Source organism: Mirounga angustirostris, unplaced genomic scaffold, assembly GCF_029215605.1.
Source record: "Mirounga angustirostris isolate CCGP_5_RB_7025 unplaced genomic scaffold, mMirAng1.0.hap1 SCAF_1, whole genome shotgun sequence".
Taxonomy (NCBI): domain Eukaryota; kingdom Metazoa; phylum Chordata; class Mammalia; order Carnivora; family Phocidae; genus Mirounga; species Mirounga angustirostris.
In genome coordinates, this window is record NW_026991709.1 from 208,580,535 (window position 1) to 208,603,428 (window position 22,894).

Here is a 22,894-nt window from a genome sequence, read left to right on the forward strand (position 1 = left end):
GAGCTCGATCCCAGGACCCTGAGATCATGACCTGAGCCAAAGGTAGATGCTTAACCAACTGCCTTTGGCTCGGGTTGTGATCTCAGGGTCCTGGGATCGAGCCCCACATTGGGCTCCCTGCTCTGCGGGGAGCCTGCTTCTTCCTCCCTTGCTCCCCTTGCTTTTGAGTGCTCACTTGTACTCTCTGTCAAATCTTTAAAATAAAAAACAAAACAAAACGGTCTCTGTTAGGAGTCTGTTAAGGAAGGCTTTCATTATAGGAATTTTGAATATAAGACTTTATACACCGCAGATGGCTGGGGTCTCACTGGGTCCTTTGACTGCCTTCTTCCCTGCCTCTGACTAGGTTTTGTGATAACCATGTATATAAAATTCTGAAGCATTATTAAGATATAAAATACTTTTGTACTCTTCACTCCTCTTTCATTCTCTCTGTTTAGGAAGAGAAGAGACGCAAAACTACATCCAAAGAACCGTAAGAACTTATTTTTGTCTTGGTAAAAGCAGGTCACATTAAAATTCTTGTTCTAGAAAGAAAAAGAGGTTTTTAGTGAATTTAGAGCAGCCTTAGCTTAGCTTTGTATCTGATTGGGTCTGTGAGCTCAGGATCAAAACATTCCAATTCTGCGTGAGGCAGGTGCCCTCTGTGTGGTAAGGGTGGGGAGTGGACCCAGCCCCTTGCCCCTGAGGCAGCAGCTGATGCTCATCTGTGTTGGTAGATAAGGTGTAGCTTTGGTAGATTCTTACATGTTCTGATAGGATTAAAAAAACCAAACCGTCTTGTGCTTTATTCTCAGAACTGAGAAAAAAATGGCTCGAAACAAAACAGTAGTGTCCTCCAAGGTAAACCTATAGCTGGGGGTAAACCCAGTGGTACGGCACCAGTGGGGTTGCCCAGAGCTGGCCCTCTGAGCGCTGCTTGTGTTCATGCCCCCAGACCAATCCTCTGAGGTGTGTGCAGTGTGGACAGTACCTGGATGATGCCGAACTAAAGTATGAACAGCATCCTCCTGACGCAGTAAGTTCGGCTCTGCTCCCAGCCTTCCAGTCCCTGTCTCTGCTGCTGCCTAATGGTCCGATGTCTCTCAGGTGGATGAGCCACAGTTGTTGACAAGTGAGAAACTCTCCATCTTCGATGCCAACGAGTCTGGCTTTGAGAGTTATGAGGCTCTTCCCCAACACAAATTGACCTGCTTCAGGTAATGGATATGCTTCTGCTCTTTTGTAATACAGCACTTCCCTGAAGATGCTGAAATTCTTAAGATCCTAGTGAAGTTGTTTGTTTTGTTTTCGTTTGTTTTTTCCCCTTCCCCCATCCTAGTGAAGTTCTTTAGCACCTACCTGTAACATTTCTTAAGTTGCTAACACTTCATGGATAAGAACCACAAAGATAGTAGGAATAGTAGAATTTGCTGTGTGGTTTGTCAAAACTACATGTGTTTAATCTTCAGTCTATACATAGCCTGAAGCTCATTCAAATGAGGGCCAGACATGTGCTAGGTACTGATCTAGGTGTTAGGGATGGAGCACAGCAGGTCCCTGCTTTCATGGAGGCAGAAACAGTTATGCCTGTCAGGTAGTAACAGCTACGACAGATGTGAAAAGCATGGTGAGCAGAGAGGGGGTGGGAGAAAGAATGTTTTTGGAATGGCGGGTATGTAACGAGCAGAGCCCTTAGTGACATAAAGAACAAGCTAAGGGGATAGCTAGGGAAAGACGTCCCCGCGCCCGCCCCCCCTCCCCCACCAGGTGGAGGGAACAGCAGGTACAGAGACTCCGAGGTGGACTCCTGTTGGCTCTGGAAGACTCAGTGATGAGGCTGCTATGGTTGGAGTTGAGGGAGCAGGGGGTCAGGGAGGGGGCTAGATCCTGCAGGGCTTTGCAGGCTGTGGCAATGACCCTGAGCTTTCTTTTTTTTTTTTTTTTAAGATTTTATTTATTTATTTGACAGAGAGAGAGATAGTGAGAGAGGGAACACAAGCAGGGGGAGTGGGAGAGGGAGAAGCAGGCCTCCCGCGGAGCAGGGAGCCCAATGCGGGGCTCAATCCCAGGACCCTGGGATCATGACCTGAGCCGAAGGCAGACGCTCAACGACTGAGCCACCCAGGCACCCCTGACCCCTGAGCTTTCTGAGTGAAGGTCTTGGCATCTGGACTGTGCCTTTGGCAAGGTTCAAACAAACCTTTGAGTACGCAGAGTCTCCATGTTCTTCAGCACCCTCTGTTCCATTCAGCTCCTTCTCGCTGGGGCTGCAGTTACTCTGAGGCTTCACTTTGTGGGAAATGGCTTGAATCCAGGACTAGCCCAGTTTCTTTCAGGCCTTGGCAGGTGCTTTTCCCCTTCCTATGGAGAATGGTGGGGGTGGATTGCCTCCATCACACCTGTTAGCCTCAGGTGGGCATCACTTCCATGACACCCCTGCCCCATAGCAGGTTAGGGGTTCTCTTGCCCTCAGACAAGATCCCCAGTAGGTTTCTTCTGCAGCACATTTCATGCTTCCTGTGGTCGGTGGTTGGCTGTATCTTCCTTTCCAACATGATCAGGGTCCTGATCTGTGTCAGGATGCTGTCCACCTACCAGTGATCCTCAAGGCCTGGCCCTCAGCTCTGCCGGTGAAACATGCTGTGTTGATACAGCTGATATCACTGATATGCTCATGTCTCCCTGTTGTGTCTCCCAGGACCGACGCTCAGGAGAGGATCAGGAGCTGGAGCCAGGGCTGCTGTAGTCAGGAACGTCAGAGCTTGGGGTCTCTTGGCTCCCTCCTTGAGAGGGATCTGCTGTAGACTCCTTCCTGTACGGTGGGGTGGTGGCACTAAATACACACTTCCCAGGGATAATGTGCTTCTTAGCCTCGGGCCATTGGAGCCAGACTGCCTGAGTTATTTAGGGACTCTGCCGACCTCTGGTACTTGGGCTGAAAGTGGCAAGCGGAAACAAGTCCAGGGCAGGGTCCATACTATGAACTAGTGAGTCCTGCCCCTGCCTGGAACTTAGAACTTCTCCCTGATATCACGCCTACCAAGAGGGCCTATGGACAGCTTGTCGGGCTGGGCACTATTTCTTCCTCTTCTGTAGGTCCACAGTATCCTGTTTTCCCTTGATAAGTGTCCATGTAGCCCACTGGGCTTAAGTCCTGAGGGCAGAGTATGACCCATGTCTATCATGACTGGCACGTAGTAGGGGAGTTTAACTCAAGATGTTCATGTTTTCATTAAGTTCTGTGAGATTTCAGGATGAGGATTTCTGGTTTCTAAGGGCCTAGGCTATGGGATCATGGTGGAGGGTGGTGTTCTCGAGAGCTGCAGATTTTGTGTGGCCTGCCTGGGCCTTGGAGGGATGAGATGGTACCTCTGGTGCAGAAAGTAGTCTTTGAGGCTGGCCTGAACAGAAAGGACCCCCCCCCCCCCCCCGCCCACACACACACTCTCTCTGATTTCATGTTCTTCTGAAGTTTGGCATTTGGGTGGTAGGACTGTGGATGCCTTCAAGCTTGAGATTTAACCCTCTGAATGAGGCAGAAGTCTGTCCTTCCCATATCTTTGTACTACTTTCTTTTTTTTTTTTTCTTTAAAGATTTTATTTATTTATTTGACAGAGAGAGAGACACAGCGAGAGAGGGAACACAAGCAGGGGGATTGAGAGAGGGAGAAGCAGGCTTCCCGCGGAGCAGGGAGCCCGATGCGGGGCTTGACCCCAGGACCCTGGGATCACGACCTGAGCCGAAGGCAGACGCCCAACCGTCTGAGCCACCCAGGCGCCCCCCCCCCCTTTTTTTTTTAAAGATTTTATTTATTTGACAGAGAGAGACACAGTGAGAGAGGGAACACAAGCAGGGGGAGTGGGAGAGGGAGAGGCAGACGCCCAACAACTGAGCCACCCAGGCACCCCTCTTTGTACTACTTTCATGTTATTATATAGTATGCTTTATTACGCCTTTTTTTTTTTTTTTTGAGGTGAAACTCCTGTAACACGTAACCATGTATGAAATAGCGTGAATAGGTAAATGCAGAGAAACAAGAGTGGGGAGTTGCCAGGGGCAGGGACAGACTAGGCAGCAGTGTCTGCTTACCAGAGGGGTTTTTCTCTGGGTCAGTGAAAACGTTTTGGAGCTAGATGGAGGCGATGGTTGCACGACTCTGGGTGGAACAGGTCTGAGAAGCCAGTGTTTCTCTGTTGGCGATACGCTGAGGGAAGATGTAGTGACTGCTCCCTTATGAGGTTTCCTGTCCTCCCGCTGTAAGACTCACCACTCTCCTGGTGTCACCCTTGTAGACATCTAGGTCTGCAGACACCAAGGTCCTCTTGATGCACAGGTGGGAGAGTCGGGTAGAACCGTTGGGGTGGGGACACTGTGCTGATCTAGTGTTCCGGCAACCGGAAGGGTAGGAGTCTAGGACTTGCACCTGGGCCCGTCACCTTGTGTCTGAACGGAACTCTGCACCACTACTGCCTTCAGCGGTCGGCTGGTAACGGCTCTCTGTTGCCTGTCTAGCGTGTACTGTAAGCGTGGTCACCTGTGCCCGATCGACACCGGCCTCATTGAGAAGAACGTTGAACTCTTCTTCTCCGGTTATGCAAAGCCAATATATGATGATGACCCATCTCTTGAAGGTAAGTGGGACGCTCCAGGTTCTGTGTGGGACAGAGATCTTAAAAACAAAGCTCACCTCCAAAGCAGTACTCAGCTGCAACTACTCTTCTTCAGGTTGGGACTTAAGACGTGCTGTGGACAGCTGTTAGCACACTCGCTGGCTCTGCGGGCTGCCCGCTTTGGCTGATGAGAGCTGTCAGCTCGGGGGCACTCAGTGCCACTGACCCTTCTGGGGTTTGATGGGAGTCCTAGCTCTTAGTTCATTTCTTTTCAGGAAACTTTCTTTTTCTTCTCTTAGGTGGTGTGAATGGCAAAAATCTTGGCCCTATAAACGAATGGTGGATCACTGGCTTTGATGGAGGTGAAAAGGCGCTCATTGGCTTCAGCACTTGTAAGTATGTGGCCAGTCGGGGACTATAATGGGATCTGAGGGGACCTTCATTCCTGTCCTCCCTGGGGCTTGGTTGGGCTCTGGTGGGATGCCTCAGGCTCACATGAACAGCACGTGACTAACTTGTGACTGTGTGGGAACTAGGTCGGGTTCCAATAGGATGACTTTTCTAGGAGTTACAGCTGGCTCTGGAACTGACCCTCCAATTAGAAGAGAGAGCAGGTCCTATTGTTATAGCTCAAACCCAGACTGAATTCCAAAAAGAAAGATGAGCCAAAATAAGGCCACTTGGCCAGTCTCCTATTCTCTAGCTGTCTCTAAGATATTATTTAAGAAATCTCTACACCCAACGTGGGGCTTGAACTCATAACCCTGAGATCGAGTTGTATGCTCTACTGAGTGAGCCAGCCAGGCACCCCCGTTCTCTAGCTGTCTTAGACCACTTCTGAACGAGTTCACTCTGAATGTACTTCGCATTTTGTTGACTTTTGCGTATGGAACGACTTAGACTATTCCATGGTCTTCATAGACTCATCCCTGCCCTTTGGCCATCATAGTTGCCATTAGATTCAAACCACTTCTTAAAATTTGTTTACTTCAGCTTTTGCCGAATATATTCTGATGGATCCCAACCCAGAGTATGCACCACTGTTTAGCGTGATGCAGGAGAAGATCTACATAAGTAAGATCGTGGTTGAGTTCCTGCAGAGCAACCCAGACTCAACCTATGAAGACTTGATCAATAAGATTGAGGTGAGAGGTTCAGGGTCTTTGTGACCTGGGATTCATGCCTATTTACATGCTGCATAGATGTTGCTAGAAAACTCACATCTCAATGAGAAACCATTTTTCAGTTTTATTAGAACAGTTTTGCTTAAGCCTAAGAGAAACTTCTGATGTTTTTCTTAAAGACCACTGTTCCTCCTTCTGTGCTCAACCTGAATCGATTCACAGAGGATTCTCTCCTTCGACATGCCCAGTTTGTGGTAGAACAAGTAGAAAGTTATGATGAGGCTGGGGACAGTGATGAGCAGCCCATCTTTCTGACCCCTTGCATGAGAGACCTGATCAAGTTGGCTGGGGTGACCCTAGGAAAAAGGTAAGGATGCGGCAGGAATAAAACTGAAGACATGAGACCAGAGAAGGTAGTGTCATGGGCGCTCCTCCCCAGCCCACTGACACGATGGAAACTTCTGTCCCAGGCGAGCTGAAAGACGTCGGACCATCGGGCATTCTGCCAAAGAGAAGGACAAAGGCCCCACTAAAGCCACCACTACCAAGCTGGTCTACCAGATCTTTGACACTTTCTTCGCAGAGCAAATCGAGAAAGATGACAAAGAAGACAAGGAGAATGCCTTCAAACGCCGGCGGTGTGGCGTCTGTGAGGTAATCTCACTTGGGCTGGGCTCCCTGTGTAATCTGAAGAACTTCTTTCTTCTGGCTTGAGACTCTCCCTGCTCAAATGTCACCCCGAAAACAAAGTTACCTGGGGGGGATTGCATGCCTCATGGGACAGACAGATTGACCGGACAGCTGTGCAAAGAGGTGTGCTTGGGCACCTGGCTGTTAATGCTGCTGTCACTAAAGAGGCTGGCCTCCCGGGTGGCGTTGCTCTGTCCCGATCGCACTGTGTCTAGCAGCCTGGGTGAGTGCAGAGGAAGGCATTACCCCTCAGAGGTGCTGCTGCCACTTCTGGCGGGGAGGACATCCTCCCCGGAGCCTTCTTGTCTCCCAGGAAAGTGGGGACTCTATCCAAAATAGATTTGAGGCCTTTTAAAAGCCCTCTCTTCCTCTGAATTCTTATGTTTACTTCACTCAGGATTAGGGGGATTAATTTCTCCAGTCACCTAGAGCGGAGATATTTTGGTATCTACTACAGGCATACCTTGTCTTACTGTACTTCACAGATACTGCATTTTTTGGGGTTTTTTGTGTGTAATTTTGGGTTTTGGGGGTTTGGTTTCTTAAAAATCGAAATTCTGTGGCAACCCTGCGTTGAGCAAGTCTATTGGTGCCATTTTTCCAACAGCATTTTCTCACTCTGAGTCTGTCACATTTTGGTAATTCTTGCAGTATTTCAAACTTATTCATCATATGTATGGTGATCTGTGACCAGTGACTATAGTTTGCTGAAAGTTCAGATGATGGTTAGCATATATTTAGCAATAAATAATTTTTAAAGAATATCCTTTTTTTTTTAAGACCTAAAGCTATTTAATAACACATTTAACAGACTATAGTGTAGTGTAAACATAACTTTTCATCTGCACTGGGAAACCAGAAACTTCATTCGGCTCATGTTACTGTGGTGGCCTGGAACTGAGGTCCGCCTGTACTTGGCTTATTTTGGACAAAAACTCGGATGCAAAAATACCACAGCTGCCTTTAGAACCTGTGTTCACACTGCCTGCTGGACTGTGTTTTTCTTTTGTTTCATTAACAGGAATTCACATGTTCTCAACATTCTTTTGGTTTTATTCTTTTCATTTAACACATGTATATGCAGTTTTCAGAGCTTCTTAAGTACACACAACTGGTATTTCCACCTGTTATGTGTTGATGCAGTTAGATCTAGTTGACTCACTTTGATTTTTTTTTTTTTTAAGATTTTATTTATTTATTTGAGAGAGAGAATGAGAGTGAGAGAGCATGAGAGGGCGGAGGGTCAGAGGGAGAAGCAGACTTCCCGCTGAGCAGGGAGCCCGATGTGGGACTTGATCCTGGGACTCCAGGACCATGACCTGAGCTGAAGGCAGTCGCTTCACGAATAAGCCGCCCAGGCGCCCCCAATTTTTTTTTTTTAAGATTTTATTTATTTGAGAGAGAGAATGAGAGAGAGCACATGAGAGGGGGGAGGGTCAGAGGGAGAAGGAGACTCCCCGCTGAGCAGGGAGCCCGATGCGGGACTCGATCCCGGGACCCTGGGACCATGACCTGGGCTGAAGGCAGATGCTTAACGAGTAAGCCACCCAGGCGCCCCCAATTTTTTTTTTTAAAGATTTTATTTATTTATTTGAGAGAGAATGAGAGCGAGAGAGCATGAGAGGGCGGAGGGTCAGAGGGAGAAGCAGACTCCCCGCTGAGCAGGGAGCCTGATGCGGGACTCGATCCAGGGACTCCAGGATCATGACCTGAACCGAAGGCAGTAGCTTAACCAACTGAGCCACCCAGGCGCCCCCAATTTTTTTTTTTTTAAGATTTTATTTATTTGAGAGAGAGAATGAGAGCGAGAGAGCATGAGAGGGCAGAGGGCCAGAGGGAGAAGCAGACTCCCCGCTGAGCAGGGAGCCCGATGTGGGACTCGATCCCGGGACTCCAGGATCATGACCTGAGCCGAAGGCAGTCGCTTAACGAATAAGCCACCCAGGCGCCCCCAATTTTTTTTTTTTTTAAAGATTTTATTTATTTATTTGAGAAAGAGAATGAGAGCGAGACAGCATGAGAGGGCGGAGGGTCAGAGGGAGAAGCAGACTCCCCGCTGAGCAAGGAGCCCGATGTGGGACTCGATCCCGGGACTCCAGGATCATGACCTGAGCTGAAGGCAGTCGCTTAACGAATAAGCCACCCAGGTGCCCCCAATTTTTTTTTTTTTTAAAGATTTTATTTATTTGAGAGAGAGCACATGAGAGGGGGGAGGGTCAGAGGGAGAAGCAGACTCCCCGCCGAGCAGGGAGTCTGATGCAGGACTCGATCCCAGGACTCCAGGATCATGACCAGAGCCGAAGACAGTCGCCCAACCAACTGAGCCACCCAGGCACCCGACTCACTTTGATTATTTAATAGTGTTTCATTATATGAATATCCCAGCTTATCCCTGTTTAATGCTGTGGCAGTGTCCTTGAATGAGGTTTCTTGTGACCGTCTCTACGTAAAAGCAGAATTGCTGGGGTGCGCTTTATAGGTTTAACTTTGGTCTAGAAAACTCCAAAGTGGTGGTGCTGGCTTATCCTTTGAGCTTTGCAAGCTCTCATTTCTCTGCACTCGTCCCAACCCATGCCCTGCTTTTTAAATTTGCTAACCTGGAGGGTGTGAATGGGATCTTGTTCTGAACTTACTTCTCATACTTCACCTAATGAGGCTAAATACAATTTTTTTTAAATTGTAATTCACCGAAAAAATGGTTACCAATGGTTACTAATGGCCGTTTCATTCACTTCTTAAAACTTTTTAGGTTTGTCAACAGCCCGAATGTGGACAATGTAAAGCCTGTAAAGATATGGTTAAGTTTGGTGGTAGCGGACGGAGCAAACAGGCTTGCCAAGAGAGGAGGTAGGTTTGGCTGATGCCGTCCTTGTAGCAGAGGACAATGCCAGCTGGTGGCAGATGAGCTTTGCACAGGACAGGTGGGCTGAGCTATCCAGAGCAGGCAGCCTTCCCTTGTCTAGCGTTGTCACCGGCCTGTCCCCGTTATCTGACTAAAACATCCCCAGTAGGTTTTACTTTATTATGAAAGGGGATTTGCTTATAACACGTGACTTTATAGATGCCCCAACATGGCCATGAAGGAGGCAGATGACGATGAAGAAGTCGATGACAATATTCCGGAGATGCCATCACCCAAAAAAATGCATCAGGGGAAGAAAAAGAAACAGAACAAGAATCGGATCTCTTGGGTTGGAGACGCTGTTAAGGTAATTCTGGAGAAGCTTCTCTTCTTATTGTCACACCTCTGAGAAAAGAGTTGTCCCCTCTGTATAACTGCCAAACCGCTTCAGCAGCCTGAGCCCTGGAGCGGAGAAACCTGCTCATTTGCCTATGAGAAGAGCAGGGCCCATGGGAGAGGCCAAGGCCCTTGGCCATGCACCAGAAATGTTTTTTTTTGTTGTTTGTTTGTTTTTGTTGTGTGCCCAAAGACTCCTAACATTCCAAAGTGGGCATTTGACACTGTCCTGGGGGTGTCAGGCTGGTTCTCCTTCAAAGCTTGTTTCAAAGAGAGCCATCACTGCCCCCACTCTGGCCTGGGCGTGGGGGTTTTTGCGACACTAGCAGATTGCCTCCCTGTCGTTCTGTGATTGTCTGTTCTCTATCTAAGGCACAACCTTTACCAAAGCTGGAGAGCTTTCCTTTCCTTTAGCACTGCTTCCTTGATATCTGTAAGCCGAAGATCCACTCTGTAGCGTGAGGCCTACCCCTGCCAGATGCTGCTGTAGGCCTGGACGTGGCTAAGCCTCTGTGCTGTGGTGCTGATCCTCTAGGACAGGAGAATAGGCACATGGACTGTCCAGCGGGTGCAGGGCTGGAGGGAGGTTGGGCCCTTGGGGGCTTCCCGAGGAGGCAGCCTCTGAGCTGAGACTCAGAAGGTTGGCGAGGAACCAGCCTCACAAAGATGTGGGGGAGAGGCGGGGCAGAGGCCCTCAGGGGGAAACTAGCTTTCCTGGTGGGAGAAGTAGGTCCTCGTGGCTGACAGGAGTTGGGGCTGGGATGTGGCCTTAGGACCTTGGTGCGAGGAGTTGGGACCGGTGCTAGTTAAAATCAAATGCTGGAATCTGCTTTGCTGCTGACACTGAAGGGCAGGGCTGACGAAGAGGCAATGTGAGTGCTCTTCATGCAGATTTCCAGCAAAGGGAGGTAGATGTTTTCTGTAGTAGCCAGGTTGGTAGAGGCTCGTGATTTAACAAAATTATTAGGAATTAGGCTTTTATGCAAAGTAATAGGAACAGGTAGGTGAAGCAGAGACTGGACCTTCAAACCCATCCTCACCTGAAATGAAGCTCTTGTTTTCAGACTGATGGGAAGAAGAATTACTTTAAGAAGGTTTGCATCGACTCAGAAACCCTGGAAGTGGGGGACTGTGTCTCTGTTATTCCAGATGACTCCTCAAAACCGCTATATTTAGCAAGGTTTGTACCTTTTCCTTTGCTTGAATTCAGCACACATTCTCTTAGACAGCTAGGAGATGCTTATGTATGGAGCGCAGCAGCGGCTCTTTGCTAGGCTAATTGCAAAAAGAAAACACAAGTTGCCCTAAGTAGATTCAGTCCAGATTTGCCAGTCAGGTGAGTGACTTTCTTCGGACTCCAGGGTCACTGCGCTGTGGGAGGACAGCAGCAATGGGCAGATGTTTCATGCCCACTGGTTCTGCGCCGGGACAGACACAGTCCTCGGAGCCACGTCGGACCCCTTGGAGCTCTTCCTGGTGGATGAATGTGAGGACATGCAGCTTTCGTACATCCACAGCAAGGTGAAGGTCGTCTATAAAGCTCCGTCGGAGAACTGGGCCTTGGAGGTGAGTGCCCAGCGCCCCTCGCGTGCACTTCCCTCCCTGCGTGGGGTCATGGCTGACACCGGGTCTTTGTGCTCACAGGGAGGCATGGATCCTGAGGCTCTGATAACGGAGGATGACGGAAAGACCTACTTCTACCAGCTGTGGTATGATCAAGACTACGCGAGATTTGAGTCCCCTCCGAAAACCCAGCCAACAGAGGAGAACAAGTACAAGTGAGTGCGGGCCGGCCACTGACTCTCATGTGCTGCTGTCTGGCCGGGTTTTTCTCCCCCGCTCATCAAACACCAGCCCGACTTGGTCACGGTTGCTTTAAGTGTATGGACGGCCCGGGCGCGGAGTTACCTTCGTGAGAAGCTCTCCCATCCGGCAGCAGAATGTGTGTTTTTGTGTGCTTCTCGGCCTTTGTGCTACAGACCTTTCATGTTTCTTTGTGTTTCTTAGAGGTTTTCTTTCATAAGTGATACCTCTGATGCTGCTTTATTCTAACTGGTGAGTGACTGCTCTTAGGGAGGCTTTATAAAATTTTCTCTAGGTGTTCAGTGCCCCGTGCCTTCCCTTGTAACCTCTGTATCTCGCCGTTTGGACTCAGCATGGCACTGGCGCCCCTCCAGCCGCAGCGAGGCTGATGGGGTGAAGGCTGGGAGGCTGCCTTACGTGCTTCTGGGGTTTCTCCCGTCGGCCTGCTGCTGCCTTTTGACTTGATCTCCAGTGAAGGCCATGTCTATATAAGCCCTTTATGGGCTTATTGATGAGAAATAATGAATTTTACCAGCTAGCTTTTCAGCCTATAGAGAGAATGGTAGGAGACTCCTTCAACATGGAGTTCTGACTGAGCCACTCTGCATTTTTGCTTGTGGTGTATTCGTTACCGTGTTCTACATTCTGTTTGTCTTAGGGGTTTTGTTTTGTTTTGTCTTAGGGTTTTTATTATTTTTTAAAATTTTTTTTTTGAAGATTTTATTTATCTGACAGAGAGACAAGTGAGAGAGGGAACACAAGCAGGGGGGTGGGAGAGGGAGAAGCAGGCTTCCCGCTGAGCAGGGAGCCCGACGCGGGGCTTGGTCAGGACCCGAGCCGAAGGCAGACACTTAATGACTGAGCCACCCAGGCGCCCCATCTTAGGGTTTTTATATCAAATACTCGAAAGTGGAGTTGACTTGTCATTTTCTTGTGTTATATCTTTGGTCCCAAGTAAGTGTTTTCCAAAGTGTAAACTACAGGAAAGCTGCTTCCTTCAAGTATCTACAAATATTTTCTGTTGGTCATCAGTCTTTGGATTAGGCCACTGGTTGTTGTTGCTGCAGCCGCTACCAACCAGCTCAGGGCCTTTTGTTTTTGTCCTTCACTCCTTCAGGTTCTGTGTAAGCTGTGCCCGTCTGGCTGAAATGAGGCAAAAAGAAATTCCCAGGGTCCTGGAACAGCTTGAGGACCTGGACACCCGGGTTCTCTACAGCTCGGCCACCAAGAACGGCATCCAGTATCGAGTGGGTGATGGCGTGTACCTCCTCCCCGAGGCCTTCACGTTCAAGTGAGTGCCTGCTCTGCCCTGTCAGGGCCATAAGCTCTGGACCAGTACAGGGTTGGCTTTGTGATGTCCCCCACCCTGGACCCCGAGGACTAGCTGCTGCCTGAACTGTCACCGTAGTACCTGGTGATCATCGACGGCCAGCTCTCCCGTGTAGAATGCGGCTAGGTCACTGCAGAGTGAAGCTGTAAGCCTGAAGGCAGCCCAAGGATGCACCGGCTAAGGGGGCGCTAGTACCCATGGTGGGGCCCTGCCCAGCCGTGAGGCTTTGGGGCGGAGACCTTCTCCTCTCAGTCCCTGACTGTTCCACGGGAGGACGGTGTCGCCTGCCCGGCTCTTAGGATGAAGTGAGTTGAACGGAAAGCACTTAGTTAGCCCAGTGCCTGGCCTAGAGTAAAGACTGAATGAACGGGAGTTGCAATCCCATTTACCTAGAAGTATCGAGACTCTGCATATCAGAGGGTTGGGGCTCTTTGGGGACAAATAAAGCCGAGGAATTTCCACACTTGATCGAGTCTTTGTTCTAAGAACTAGCGTGGGGTTGCGTTTACAACCAGCACTGTCCGAACTTCTCTGTTTTCCGACTTGCAGTACATTTTCCTAAAGTCCCAGTTAGAACCCAGTCCCCACCCTCCGTTCAGTTACTGTGAATTACAGAACAGAGGGCAGGGGACTTCCGGCCTCGGGCAGTTGTGCATGTAGCCCCCTTTAGCCCCGCTGTCCTTGGTGCGTTGGAGAGGGTGCCCAAGGTGCTGTGTGCCCAGGTGCTCGCTGCACGACACAAGCGTCCACGCCGTGCTCGGGGCCCCCTCTGGAACCTGTCAGACTAAGGGGGCGTGGTGGGAAAGCATGGCAGCTGCCCTCCTCAGGACAGCCTTGAAAGTGACCAGCTGTACCTCAGTAGGCAGGCCAAATTCGGCTTGCCCAGACCACGAGTCTCCACCCCGTGCCTTTTGCAGCATCACCTCCAGGTCAGCACCTGTCAGGAGAGCACAGGTTGTGCCTTGGGAACAAGCCCACAAATGGGGAGGTTGCCTTCTTGCCTTTACTGTGTGTCCGTCATGGTTCAACAGGGCACCTGACGGGTTGGGTCACTCGGAACTGAGCTGATGGAACCACTGCCTTCTCGGAGCTGCCAGTCTGAGCCAAGGGAAAGCGTCCTGGAGGCTCTCCTGGCAATTTAGCGTTCCCGCCTGGAAGTGCTTGTGTGTCCTTTCTCACACTCATTGAGCAGAATGAGTCACAGGCCAGGAAGTGCAGTCCTGCCATGTGGCCGGGAGCTGGGCAGATTCAAGCAGTGTCAGCCAGCAGTGCACAGATGGAGAAGGCTCGTTTATTTTTTTAAAGATTTTATTTGAGAGCCCACACGAGTGGGTGGTGCGGGGGGGGGGGGCGCGGAGAGGGAGAAGCAGACTCCCCGCTGAGCAGGAAACCTGATGTGGGGTTTAGTCCCAGGACGCCGGGATCATGACCTGAGCTGAAGGCAGATGCTTAACCCACTGAGCCACCCAGGTGCCCTGAGAATGCTCATTTTAAACTATGGGTGAGATTTCATATTTCTCTGTAAATCTTGGGGCACTTAGCTGCATTAGTTTATAAGGTGTTCGAATTAAGTAGTAGTTCCTGGCTGGTAAGGCAGGCTGAGGTAATTGCTTTTTATGGTTTCATGTTCGGTTATGCGTAATGCTTGCTTCTCTGCAGTATCAAGCTGTCCAGCCCCGTGAAACGCCCACGGAAGGAGCCTGTGGACGAAGATTTATATCCAGAACACTACCGGAAGTACTCTGATTACATCAAAGGCAGTAACCTGGATGCCCCTGAGCCATATCGAATTGGCCGAATAAAAGAAATCTTCTGTATCAAGAAGAGCAATGGCAGGCCCAACGAGACTGACATCAAGATCAGAGTCAACAAATTCTACAGGTCGGTGAAGGCCTCTGCTCTTCCAGGAGGCCACGCTCTTCTAGAAGTCTGAAATGGGGTTGTAACAGTGATATTTTAAGACTTTGGTAGAGATAGCTGTTTTTCTAAGTGTTTCTCATTATCTGGTGGGTGCTGACAGTGACTTAATTATATTTCATAGCCTTGCTTTAGACCTTTGTTTTATTTTACTTTTTTTATTGTTTTAAAGATTTTATTTATTTGAGAGAACGAGTGAGAGTGAGCAGGGGCAGAGGGAGAGGGAGAAGCAGACCCCACCAAGCAGGGAGCCCAATGTGGGGTTCAGTCCCAGGACCCTGGGATCATGACCTGAGCCGAAGGCAGCTGCTTAACCAACTGAGCCACCCAGGTGCCCCTAAACTTTTATTTTAAAGCGACAGAGTTCTCTCCCCCAGAGAAATCCTTACACAGAAGTCAAGTGTGTGACAAAGTCGGGTGGAATGTCCTGGGCTCTGCCATCTATTTAGGATTGTCTGAGTTCTGCCCCCTCTCCCCGACCCTTCCCATTCTCTCCTCCTGTTCTTCCCAGGTGTCCTTTCCTGTTTCTGGGGTTCCCCTCTCTCTGTCCTTTTCCCAAGTTCTTGGCTTCAATCAGTCTGCTTCTGGGATCCTAGTAACTCCTAGTGGTTAGGAGCTAACCAGAAAATAATCAGAAATGGGTGTAAGGTTGTTTCACTTAAATAATGTATATCAAAGACTTTTTAAAGTCTTTGTAGTAATCATTTGTATTAGCAGAAAAGAAATGAGAAGTCTGGCTAGTATAGGCAAGAGAAGGAAGCTCTAGATGCTTAACGGGCAACAGGCAGCTGTCCTTTGTGGTGAAGGAGACAGCAAATCCCACGCTGAGTTCATGGCAAGGAGTCACTCTGTTGGTCGTGTCAGTGAAGGGGGATAGAAATCAAGTTGACCTAATGGGGTTGTGGTCTTTACCTGTTGGTTTTCTGAGCACCCCCAGAAATGTGGTGCCGTTTAATTCTTTTGTTAGTTAACAGCAAAAGAGAATTGCTAACCAAGACGCTTCCATTTTCAGGCCAGAGAACACCCACAAGTCTACCCCAGCAAGTTACCATTCAGACATCAACCTGCTTTACTGGAGCGATGAGGAGGTGGTGGTGGACTTCAAGGCCGTGCAGGGCCGCTGTACTGTGGAGTATGGGGAGGACCTGCCTGGGTGCCTCCAGGACTTCTCTGCCGGGGGGCCAGACCGCTTCTACTTCCTTGAGGTGGTACCCTGCACTTATCGGAGGGAGGGGCTTCAGGTCAAAGTTCCAGCCTCCAAGAAAGTAGTGGAAATACCCAGAGTATGAATCTGCGGTATTCAAGTTCTTCTGGAACTTAACACTTTCTTAAGCCAGAAGTAACATTTGAGAGTCCTTATGCACCTACAGTTTATTTGGAGACTACTAGGAGGCCTCTGCTAGCCCTATTAATGTCTTAATGTGAGTTACGGAAAGGTGCCCCTATCCCTGGCGGACTCAGCCCTGCCTCTCAGTCCCTTCGCCCAGAGTCTGTGGCCAGGTGAGGTCTATACGGCTGAGCAATGGTGACTGAGAAAGGATCTGGGAGTCTGTCAATTAAGTTAATAGCTTTTAAATTGTTTGAGCGTGGCTCTTCCTGTGTTAGGTCATCTGAAGTTGATACACGCCTGTGTTTCCCTCATGTTGCACTGTGGATGGCCCAATTATCACTTTGTCTATTTTTAGAATGAGTAGTCCAGGTACTTAGAATAGCAGGAATTCCAGAGTTGGCCACAAAATAATTGTATCATAGAACTCCCCCATCCCCTCCCCGTTTCCAACATAATAAAATCAAAGTATTCTTATTGATGGCTAATTGCTTATGGCCATAATTAGGGAGAAATTAAGTGGATCTTTATCAGATTAACTTAAAGTGTCTTTGTTAGAAAAGGGACCAGTGTGTTTCCCTGCCAGACTGTTGTGGTTTTTCCTTCTTAGGCCTATAATGCCAAGAACAAAACCTTTGAAGATCCTCCAAACCATGCCCGTAGCCCTGGAAACAAAGGGAAAGGGAAGGGTAAAGGTATGTCATTATTCTGCACCGTTCTCTTCAAGTCTGTCTTACATAATTTGGGGACTGATGAATCATTTGGTATGAAAACACAGCTTCTGATGTTACATCATTCTCTGCTGTGAATTCAAAATGAGGGTTTAAGGAGAACAGGTTAGGGCTCTGACCTAACTTGTGGCCTGTCTCTTCCAGGGAAGGGCAGGGCAAAGTCTCAAACGTGTGAGCCGAGTGAACCAGAGACAGAAATTAAACTGCCTAAGCTGCGGACCTTGGATGTGTTTTCTGGCTGTGGGGGGTTGTCGGAAGGATTCCACCAAGCAGGTAAATACCATGAGGGTTTCTCTGCATAACTAGTAAAACTGGGGGCGCCTGGGTGGCTCAGTCGTTAAGCATCTGCCTTCAGCTCAGGTCATGATCCCAGGGTTGTGGGATCGAGCCCCGCTTCGGGCTCCGTGCTCTGCGGGAAGCCTGCTTCTCCCTCTCCCACTCCCTCTGCTTGTGTTCCGTCTCTCGCTGTGTCTCTCTCTGTCAAATAAATAAAATCTTTAAAAAAAAAAAAAAGGCTAGTAGAACTGGATCAGGCAGGTTCTACCTGGAAGACGTTTCTGGCTCCGATCACAGTTCTGCCTCGAGTGTGATTCAAGGGGGTTCTTGGCACACATTTGTCCTTGTATGTCCCAGGCATCTCGGAAACACTGTGGGCCATCGAGATGTGGGACCCTGCGGCCCAGGCATTTCGGCTGAACAATCCTGGGTCCACGGTGTTCACGGAGGACTGCAACGTGCTGCTGAAGCTGGTCATGGCCGGGGAGGCGACCAACTCCCGGGGTCAAAAGCTGCCTCAGAAGGGAGACGTGGAGATGCTGTGCGGTGGGCCGCCTTGCCAAGGGTTCAGTGGCATGAACCGCTTCAACTCTCGTACCTACTCCAAGTTCAAGAACTCCCTGGTGGTTTCCTTTCTCAGGTAAACGGAGTAGAAGCCCCGCGCCCAGGGCTGCCTGAGGGTGGCTAGACAGCCCGCCCTGGCACCGCGACGGCACGTGTGCTGGTGGCGCAGGGTCGCTGGGTTAGCTGGTGTGTCTGCTGGAGGCCGTGTGTGCAGGTGAGGCGCCCAGCCCTTGCCTCCAGGGAGTTCACAGCTGGCTTTTGGCAGAGAGACTCGGAGAGTCAGCGAGTGTAGCTTCCCAGCGAGCAAACTTCGAGCCTTCGGGTGTAGCCTCTGGTAGAGTAGGTCTTCGTTTGGTGCGTGCGGATGACCCTCGTAGTCTCTGCCACCTCCCACAGCTACTGTGACTACTACCGGCCCCGCTACTTCCTGTTGGAGAACGTCCGGAATTTCGTTTCCTTCAAGCGCTCCATGGTCCTGAAGCTCACTCTCCGCTGCCTCGTCCGCATGGGCTATCAGTGCACCTTTGGCGTGTTGCAGGTGGGCAGACGGCTGTGGGCAGGGAGGGGCTCGGTGGTCCCTGGACTGTGGCACATGGTTTCTAACTGAAAATAGAGTGGAACGGGACAGGCCTGTACTACAGTGACATGTGCCAGTGAGTGTGGGGGAGGTGGCAGCTGGGGCCTGCATCCGCCTCTGCAAAGCTGGCAGCATCCAGGTCTGGGAGCACAGACCCGGTGCGCCAGTAAGTCCGCCTACCTCTTATGGTTCTGAGAGTCGCATCCTCTGGTGCCTGAGGAGGGCCGTGTGTTTCCACCCCCTTTCTCTTGAGAGGGAAGGCTGGTGGTCAACTGCGGAGCTCTAGGTAGCAGATAGATCCCCATGGGGGGTAGGTGAAGCCAGAAGTGCAGAAGGATGGGGCGCCTGGGTGGCTCAGTCGTTGGGCGTCTGCCTTCGGCTCAGGTCATGATCCCAGGGTCCTGGGATCGAGCCCCGCATCGGGCTCCCTGCTCGGCGGGAAGCCTGCTTCTCCCTCTCCCACTCCCCCTGCTTGTGTTCCTGCTCTCGCTCTCTCTCTCTGTCAAGTAAATAAATAATATTTAAAAAAAAAAAAAGTGCAGAAGGATGCACAGACTAAACCGTTACCGGTTAGCAAAAATATCTCTCGGGTGAATGTACCCACGTAGGAACCTCAGGAGAAGGTGGAAGATCGTACTCCAGGGAGTGACTGGTAGCTCTGTCTGCACGGACAGAGACTTTGGGTGATCAGCGGGAACTAGGCTTGATCTGCAAAGCAGCTAGTCTGTGTATACCTGTTTAGTAACTAATGGCATAACGAAAGCTGAAGCAATGCTCAAAAATGGGAGGAAAGTCTTGCTGGAAGGTAGTGAGGTCGTGTCTGCGTGAGCGAGGTGCTGGGCTGCCCCCCCCCCCCCCAGGTCCAGCCTCCTTGGGTCTTGGGCTCACCCATCAAACCTTGTTGGCAGCGCTTGTGACCACTTGCTGCTGGGTAGGCGGCAGGGCTCCTTGGCTCTCTGCCTGCTCTTCTCCCCGAGCACTGAGATCACAGGATCCCACGTAGAGCTCTCGAAAGAGCTGGCTGGAATTGCCAGCATGGTTTACTCCCACCTTCTCCAGGGACTAGTGGCCGTCGTGTGGGATCCTTTGTCTTTCATCTGGTCCCACTTCTGTTAGGAGTAAACCTGCTGAGTTAATTAGGGGCTAGCTGGAGGTGCCCGCCTGACTGTGCGTGCCTGGCGCGCTCCACAGGCTGGTCAGTACGGCGTGGCCCAGACGCGGAGGCGGGCCATCATCCTGGCCGCAGCTCCCGGAGAGAAGCTTCCCCTGTTCCCAGAGCCACTGCACGTGTTCGCGCCGCGGGCCTGCCAGCTGAGTGTCGTGGTGGACGACAAGAAGTTCGTCAGCAACATCACCAGGTGGGAGCCCCCCCTTGCCCTGCTGTGTTCCCTGGGAGGTGTGGTGTTGGTGGGCCTCTCGAGAGGCCAGAGCTGAGCAGAACGTGTCAGAGCAGGCAGCGTGGTGCGGGCCTGCCGCACAAGCGCTTTACCTCCTCTGGTCGTGCTCTGACCTCTAGGTGAGGGCTGCACGCAGGGCAGCAGCTGGACCCGGTCGTGGCCGTGAGCAGAGCCCGTAGCGCAGCTTGTCTTCTTTGTACACGGGGTCTAAGAAGGATGCCGCCCTCATGAGCCTGGGCGGCCCTTTGACTTCTGAGCTAGTTGTCCTCCCTGGAGGGGGCCGTGCCAGCCGTCAGGATGTGGCACCTGTAGCACGAGGGACAGTCGTGGCCTGGGTCCCCAGAGTTGTCAGCAGTCTGCTGTGTTGTTGCAGGTTAAGCTCGGGCCCGTTCCGAACCATCACCGTGCGGGACACCATGTCTGACCTCCCTGAGGTCCGGAATGGAGCCTCGGCACTGGAGATCTTGTACAATGGGGAGCCTCAGTCCTGGTTCCAGAGGCAGCTCCGGGGCTCACAGTACCAGCCCATCCTCAGGGACCACATCTGCAAGGTAACAGTGCCTTCGAGCAGGGCCAGCCTGGTCGCACCAGTGGCCTCGTGAGAATGGAACATGTGTTGGAGCCCAGCCAGGGCTCGGGGTGGGAGGCAGGATCCGAGCCTGGCCCCGTCCAGCTCAGCCTAAGTCAGCATCCTCTCAGCTGGCTCCCGCCCTCACCTCCTTGCTTCCTGCTCTTCTTGCCTCCCATTCATGCCCCCTGCAGCGGCACGTGGTCACAGAGCGTCCGAGCTGCTGCTCTTCCTGAGCAGGTGTCTGGCCACTGCCCCTCTGACCGACCTCGTCTCTTCCGCCCGCGTTCTGTGTGTTCTCCCAGATGCACCAAACCCAGCTCTTCCTCTAGCTGGTTCTCTGATCCTGCTGGGCTCTGCTCACCTGTCACCACCTCCGAGAAGCCCTCTCGGCTTGCCCTTCACCCACTCTCCCACATGCTGTTCCGTGTCCCTGCTCTGCTACCTTCATGGCACGTGCAGTCCCCAGGTTGTCGATTTGGGCTACTGTTTTGTCTCCCACAATGGGATACAAACCCCTTGGGGGTTCCTGTTTCCGGTGCCGAGAATGGTGGTGCCCAGCCTACCATGGGTGCTTAAATGCTCCTTGATTGAAGTGACGGACAGTGGGCCCTGCTGTGCATTTTCAGGACATGAGTGCATTGGTGGCCGCCCGCATGCGGCACATCCCTCTGGCCCCCGGCTCAGACTGGCGCGACCTGCCGAATATCGAGGTGCGACTCTCCGATGGCACCATGGCCAGGAAGCTGCGCTACACGTACCATGATAAGAAGAACGGCTGCAGCAGCACTGGGGCCCTCCGCGGGGTCTGCTCCTGTGTGGAAGGTGGGGACCCTGCCAGTGCCCTGGGTGGGGCTTCCCTTGGGTTTACCTTGAACCACCCGCCCCAGCCCCCTCATCTTCTGATCACCCGCAGCGGTACGGGGGGCTCCCAGCAGGAGATACTGGGGGCTGCCGCTCACGGACCTGAGGCCCCGGGCAAGGCACAGACACGCCGAACCTGGATGGCCCTGCTGTAAATAGATGCTGAGCGCATGAAGTCGTAAAAGCTTTGTCTGCGGCTGGGGACTGTTGGCTGCTCTGTCCCTCCCGTTCCATAACCACAGTCTCATCGCAGCCCTCTCTTCTAGCGGGCAAAGCCTGTGACTCTGCGGCTAGACAGTTCAACACGCTCATCCCCTGGTGCTTGCCCCACACTGGAAACAGGCACAACCACTGGGCCGGCCTCTACGGACGGCTGGAGTGGGATGGCTTCTTCAGCACCACCGTCACCAACCCTGAGCCCATGGGCAAGCAGGTCGGTCTGAGGACTGGGGTCCTGCCTGGGAGGGGACCGAGGCATGGGCTTGGCAGGTGGGGCCGGCCCATGACAGGCTAGCACGCCTCACCACCTCCTGTCTCTCTGTGTTGATGGAGACCGACTCAGCCATCGAGGCCTAGGCTGGAGTTTCCTGTGGGGCAGCTTCCCTCCTCCTGCCCCAAAGGGCAGGTGGGCCCAGTTTCGTTCCCCTTCCCCACCTCCCCTTTCGCCCCCAGGGCCGCGTCCTGCACCCTGAGCAGCACCGCGTCGTGAGTGTGCGGGAGTGCGCCCGCTCCCAGGGCTTCCCGGACACCTACCGGCTGTTTGGCAACATCCTAGATAAGCACCGACAGGTCAGTGGGGAGCGGGGCCCGGCCTGCTTTTTCTCTGTCCTCGAGGAGGGGCCGAACGGGGTCTGACACAGAGTGGCCCTGATGGGAGAGGGGCCGCTCTGTCTGACCAGGGAGAAGCAGGACTCACATGGTCACTTCTGAGGGGACGCTGAGCACCCGGAGTTTGTTGGCCGATCGGCCTCAGTATCCGCAGGAAGGAGGGACCCTGTCCCTAGGGCCCAGGGTGCTCGCAAGTCAGGCTGTCGTTAAGCACATCGGTTGCTGTTTACAGCTCTGAGGCAGGTTTAGCCCAAAGGAAAGTTCCAGGGCACTGAATTTCAGTGAAGGAGCAGAGTAAATGTGCATCGGTGAAAACTCACAGTTGCGAAGGGTGGGAATGAACCAACAATCCCTTGGGTGTTGAGTTGGCTGTTTCTTAAATGTATTTCCGACTGGGGAGGGGGGGATGTATTTCCGTCTAAGTAATGCCTGCACATGGCTCACAAAGCCAACAGTGCCTGGGCTTATAGCAGAAACCTCCTGCCTCCCCCCGCCCCGAAGTCCTGTTCTCTAGAAACAACCCCTCTTAGCCGGAAGTGAAGCATGGTGACATCCATGTCTGGATCTGAGCTTTTCTAAAGCCCTTTAAAGGCCGTTCTTCTGTGGGTGGGTCTTGACACGGGGTTTGGGGTGTGAAGATGGGCTGGTTGGAGGGTCCCAGAGCCATCTTGGTGGCAGGGTTTTGCAGGCCCATGTGAGCAGGAGACCTGGGCCTTTGTGCCCTCATCATCGTTCTGAGAAGAGGCTGGTGCTGACCCCAGCCGTGCCACACCAGGCATCTCCCTCCTTCCCTCCTGCAGGTGGGGAACGCTGTGCCGCCGCCCCTGGCCAAAGCCATTGGCTTGGAGATCAAGCGCTGTATGTTGGCCAAAGCTCGAGAGAGTGCCTCAGGTACGGTGGGGGCAGTGGGCGTGCGGTTGGCTCAGGGCCCTTTCCTCAGACGCTAGCCAGGGCAGCCGGGGAATCTCTGGGGAACACCTGGGAGCAGTCTCACTGGACGTTCATCCCGAGCTGCTGCAGGTGCTTGTTTGATGGGCCATTAACATCGACACCTGGCTGTTAACACG

At 51.8% G+C, this 22,894-nt stretch overlaps 1 protein-coding gene across 3 annotated transcripts in view; it reads left to right on the top strand.

The window, feature by feature from the left end:
• Window positions 1-22,894, top strand: part of DNMT1 (DNA methyltransferase 1) — a 45,825-nt gene that overhangs the window by 22,481 nt on the left and 450 nt on the right. For all 3 annotated transcript variants that reach the window (XM_064571418.1, XM_045863047.3, XM_064571421.1), the window contains exons 13-39: window positions 441-475; window positions 798-843; window positions 938-1,018; window positions 1,090-1,199; window positions 4,496-4,614; window positions 4,893-4,985; window positions 5,587-5,738; window positions 5,897-6,084; window positions 6,188-6,371; window positions 9,157-9,254; window positions 9,469-9,616; window positions 10,710-10,825; window positions 11,007-11,211; window positions 11,290-11,423; window positions 12,566-12,739; window positions 14,438-14,659; window positions 15,708-15,900; window positions 16,633-16,717; window positions 16,898-17,026; window positions 17,387-17,669; window positions 17,990-18,131; window positions 19,362-19,528; window positions 19,941-20,118; window positions 20,765-20,960; window positions 21,266-21,432; window positions 21,672-21,788; window positions 22,628-22,718. In XM_064571418.1, the coding sequence (XP_064427488.1) occupies window positions 441-475; window positions 798-843; window positions 938-1,018; window positions 1,090-1,199; window positions 4,496-4,614; window positions 4,893-4,985; window positions 5,587-5,738; window positions 5,897-6,084; window positions 6,188-6,371; window positions 9,157-9,254; window positions 9,469-9,616; window positions 10,710-10,825; window positions 11,007-11,211; window positions 11,290-11,423; window positions 12,566-12,739; window positions 14,438-14,659; window positions 15,708-15,900; window positions 16,633-16,717; window positions 16,898-17,026; window positions 17,387-17,669; window positions 17,990-18,131; window positions 19,362-19,528; window positions 19,941-20,118; window positions 20,765-20,960; window positions 21,266-21,432; window positions 21,672-21,788; window positions 22,628-22,718 (3,853 nt within the window). The remainder of the gene's footprint in view (window positions 1-440; window positions 476-797; window positions 844-937; window positions 1,019-1,089; window positions 1,200-4,495; window positions 4,615-4,892; window positions 4,986-5,586; window positions 5,739-5,896; window positions 6,085-6,187; window positions 6,372-9,156; window positions 9,255-9,468; window positions 9,617-10,709; window positions 10,826-11,006; window positions 11,212-11,289; window positions 11,424-12,565; window positions 12,740-14,437; window positions 14,660-15,707; window positions 15,901-16,632; window positions 16,718-16,897; window positions 17,027-17,386; window positions 17,670-17,989; window positions 18,132-19,361; window positions 19,529-19,940; window positions 20,119-20,764; window positions 20,961-21,265; window positions 21,433-21,671; window positions 21,789-22,627; window positions 22,719-22,894) is intronic.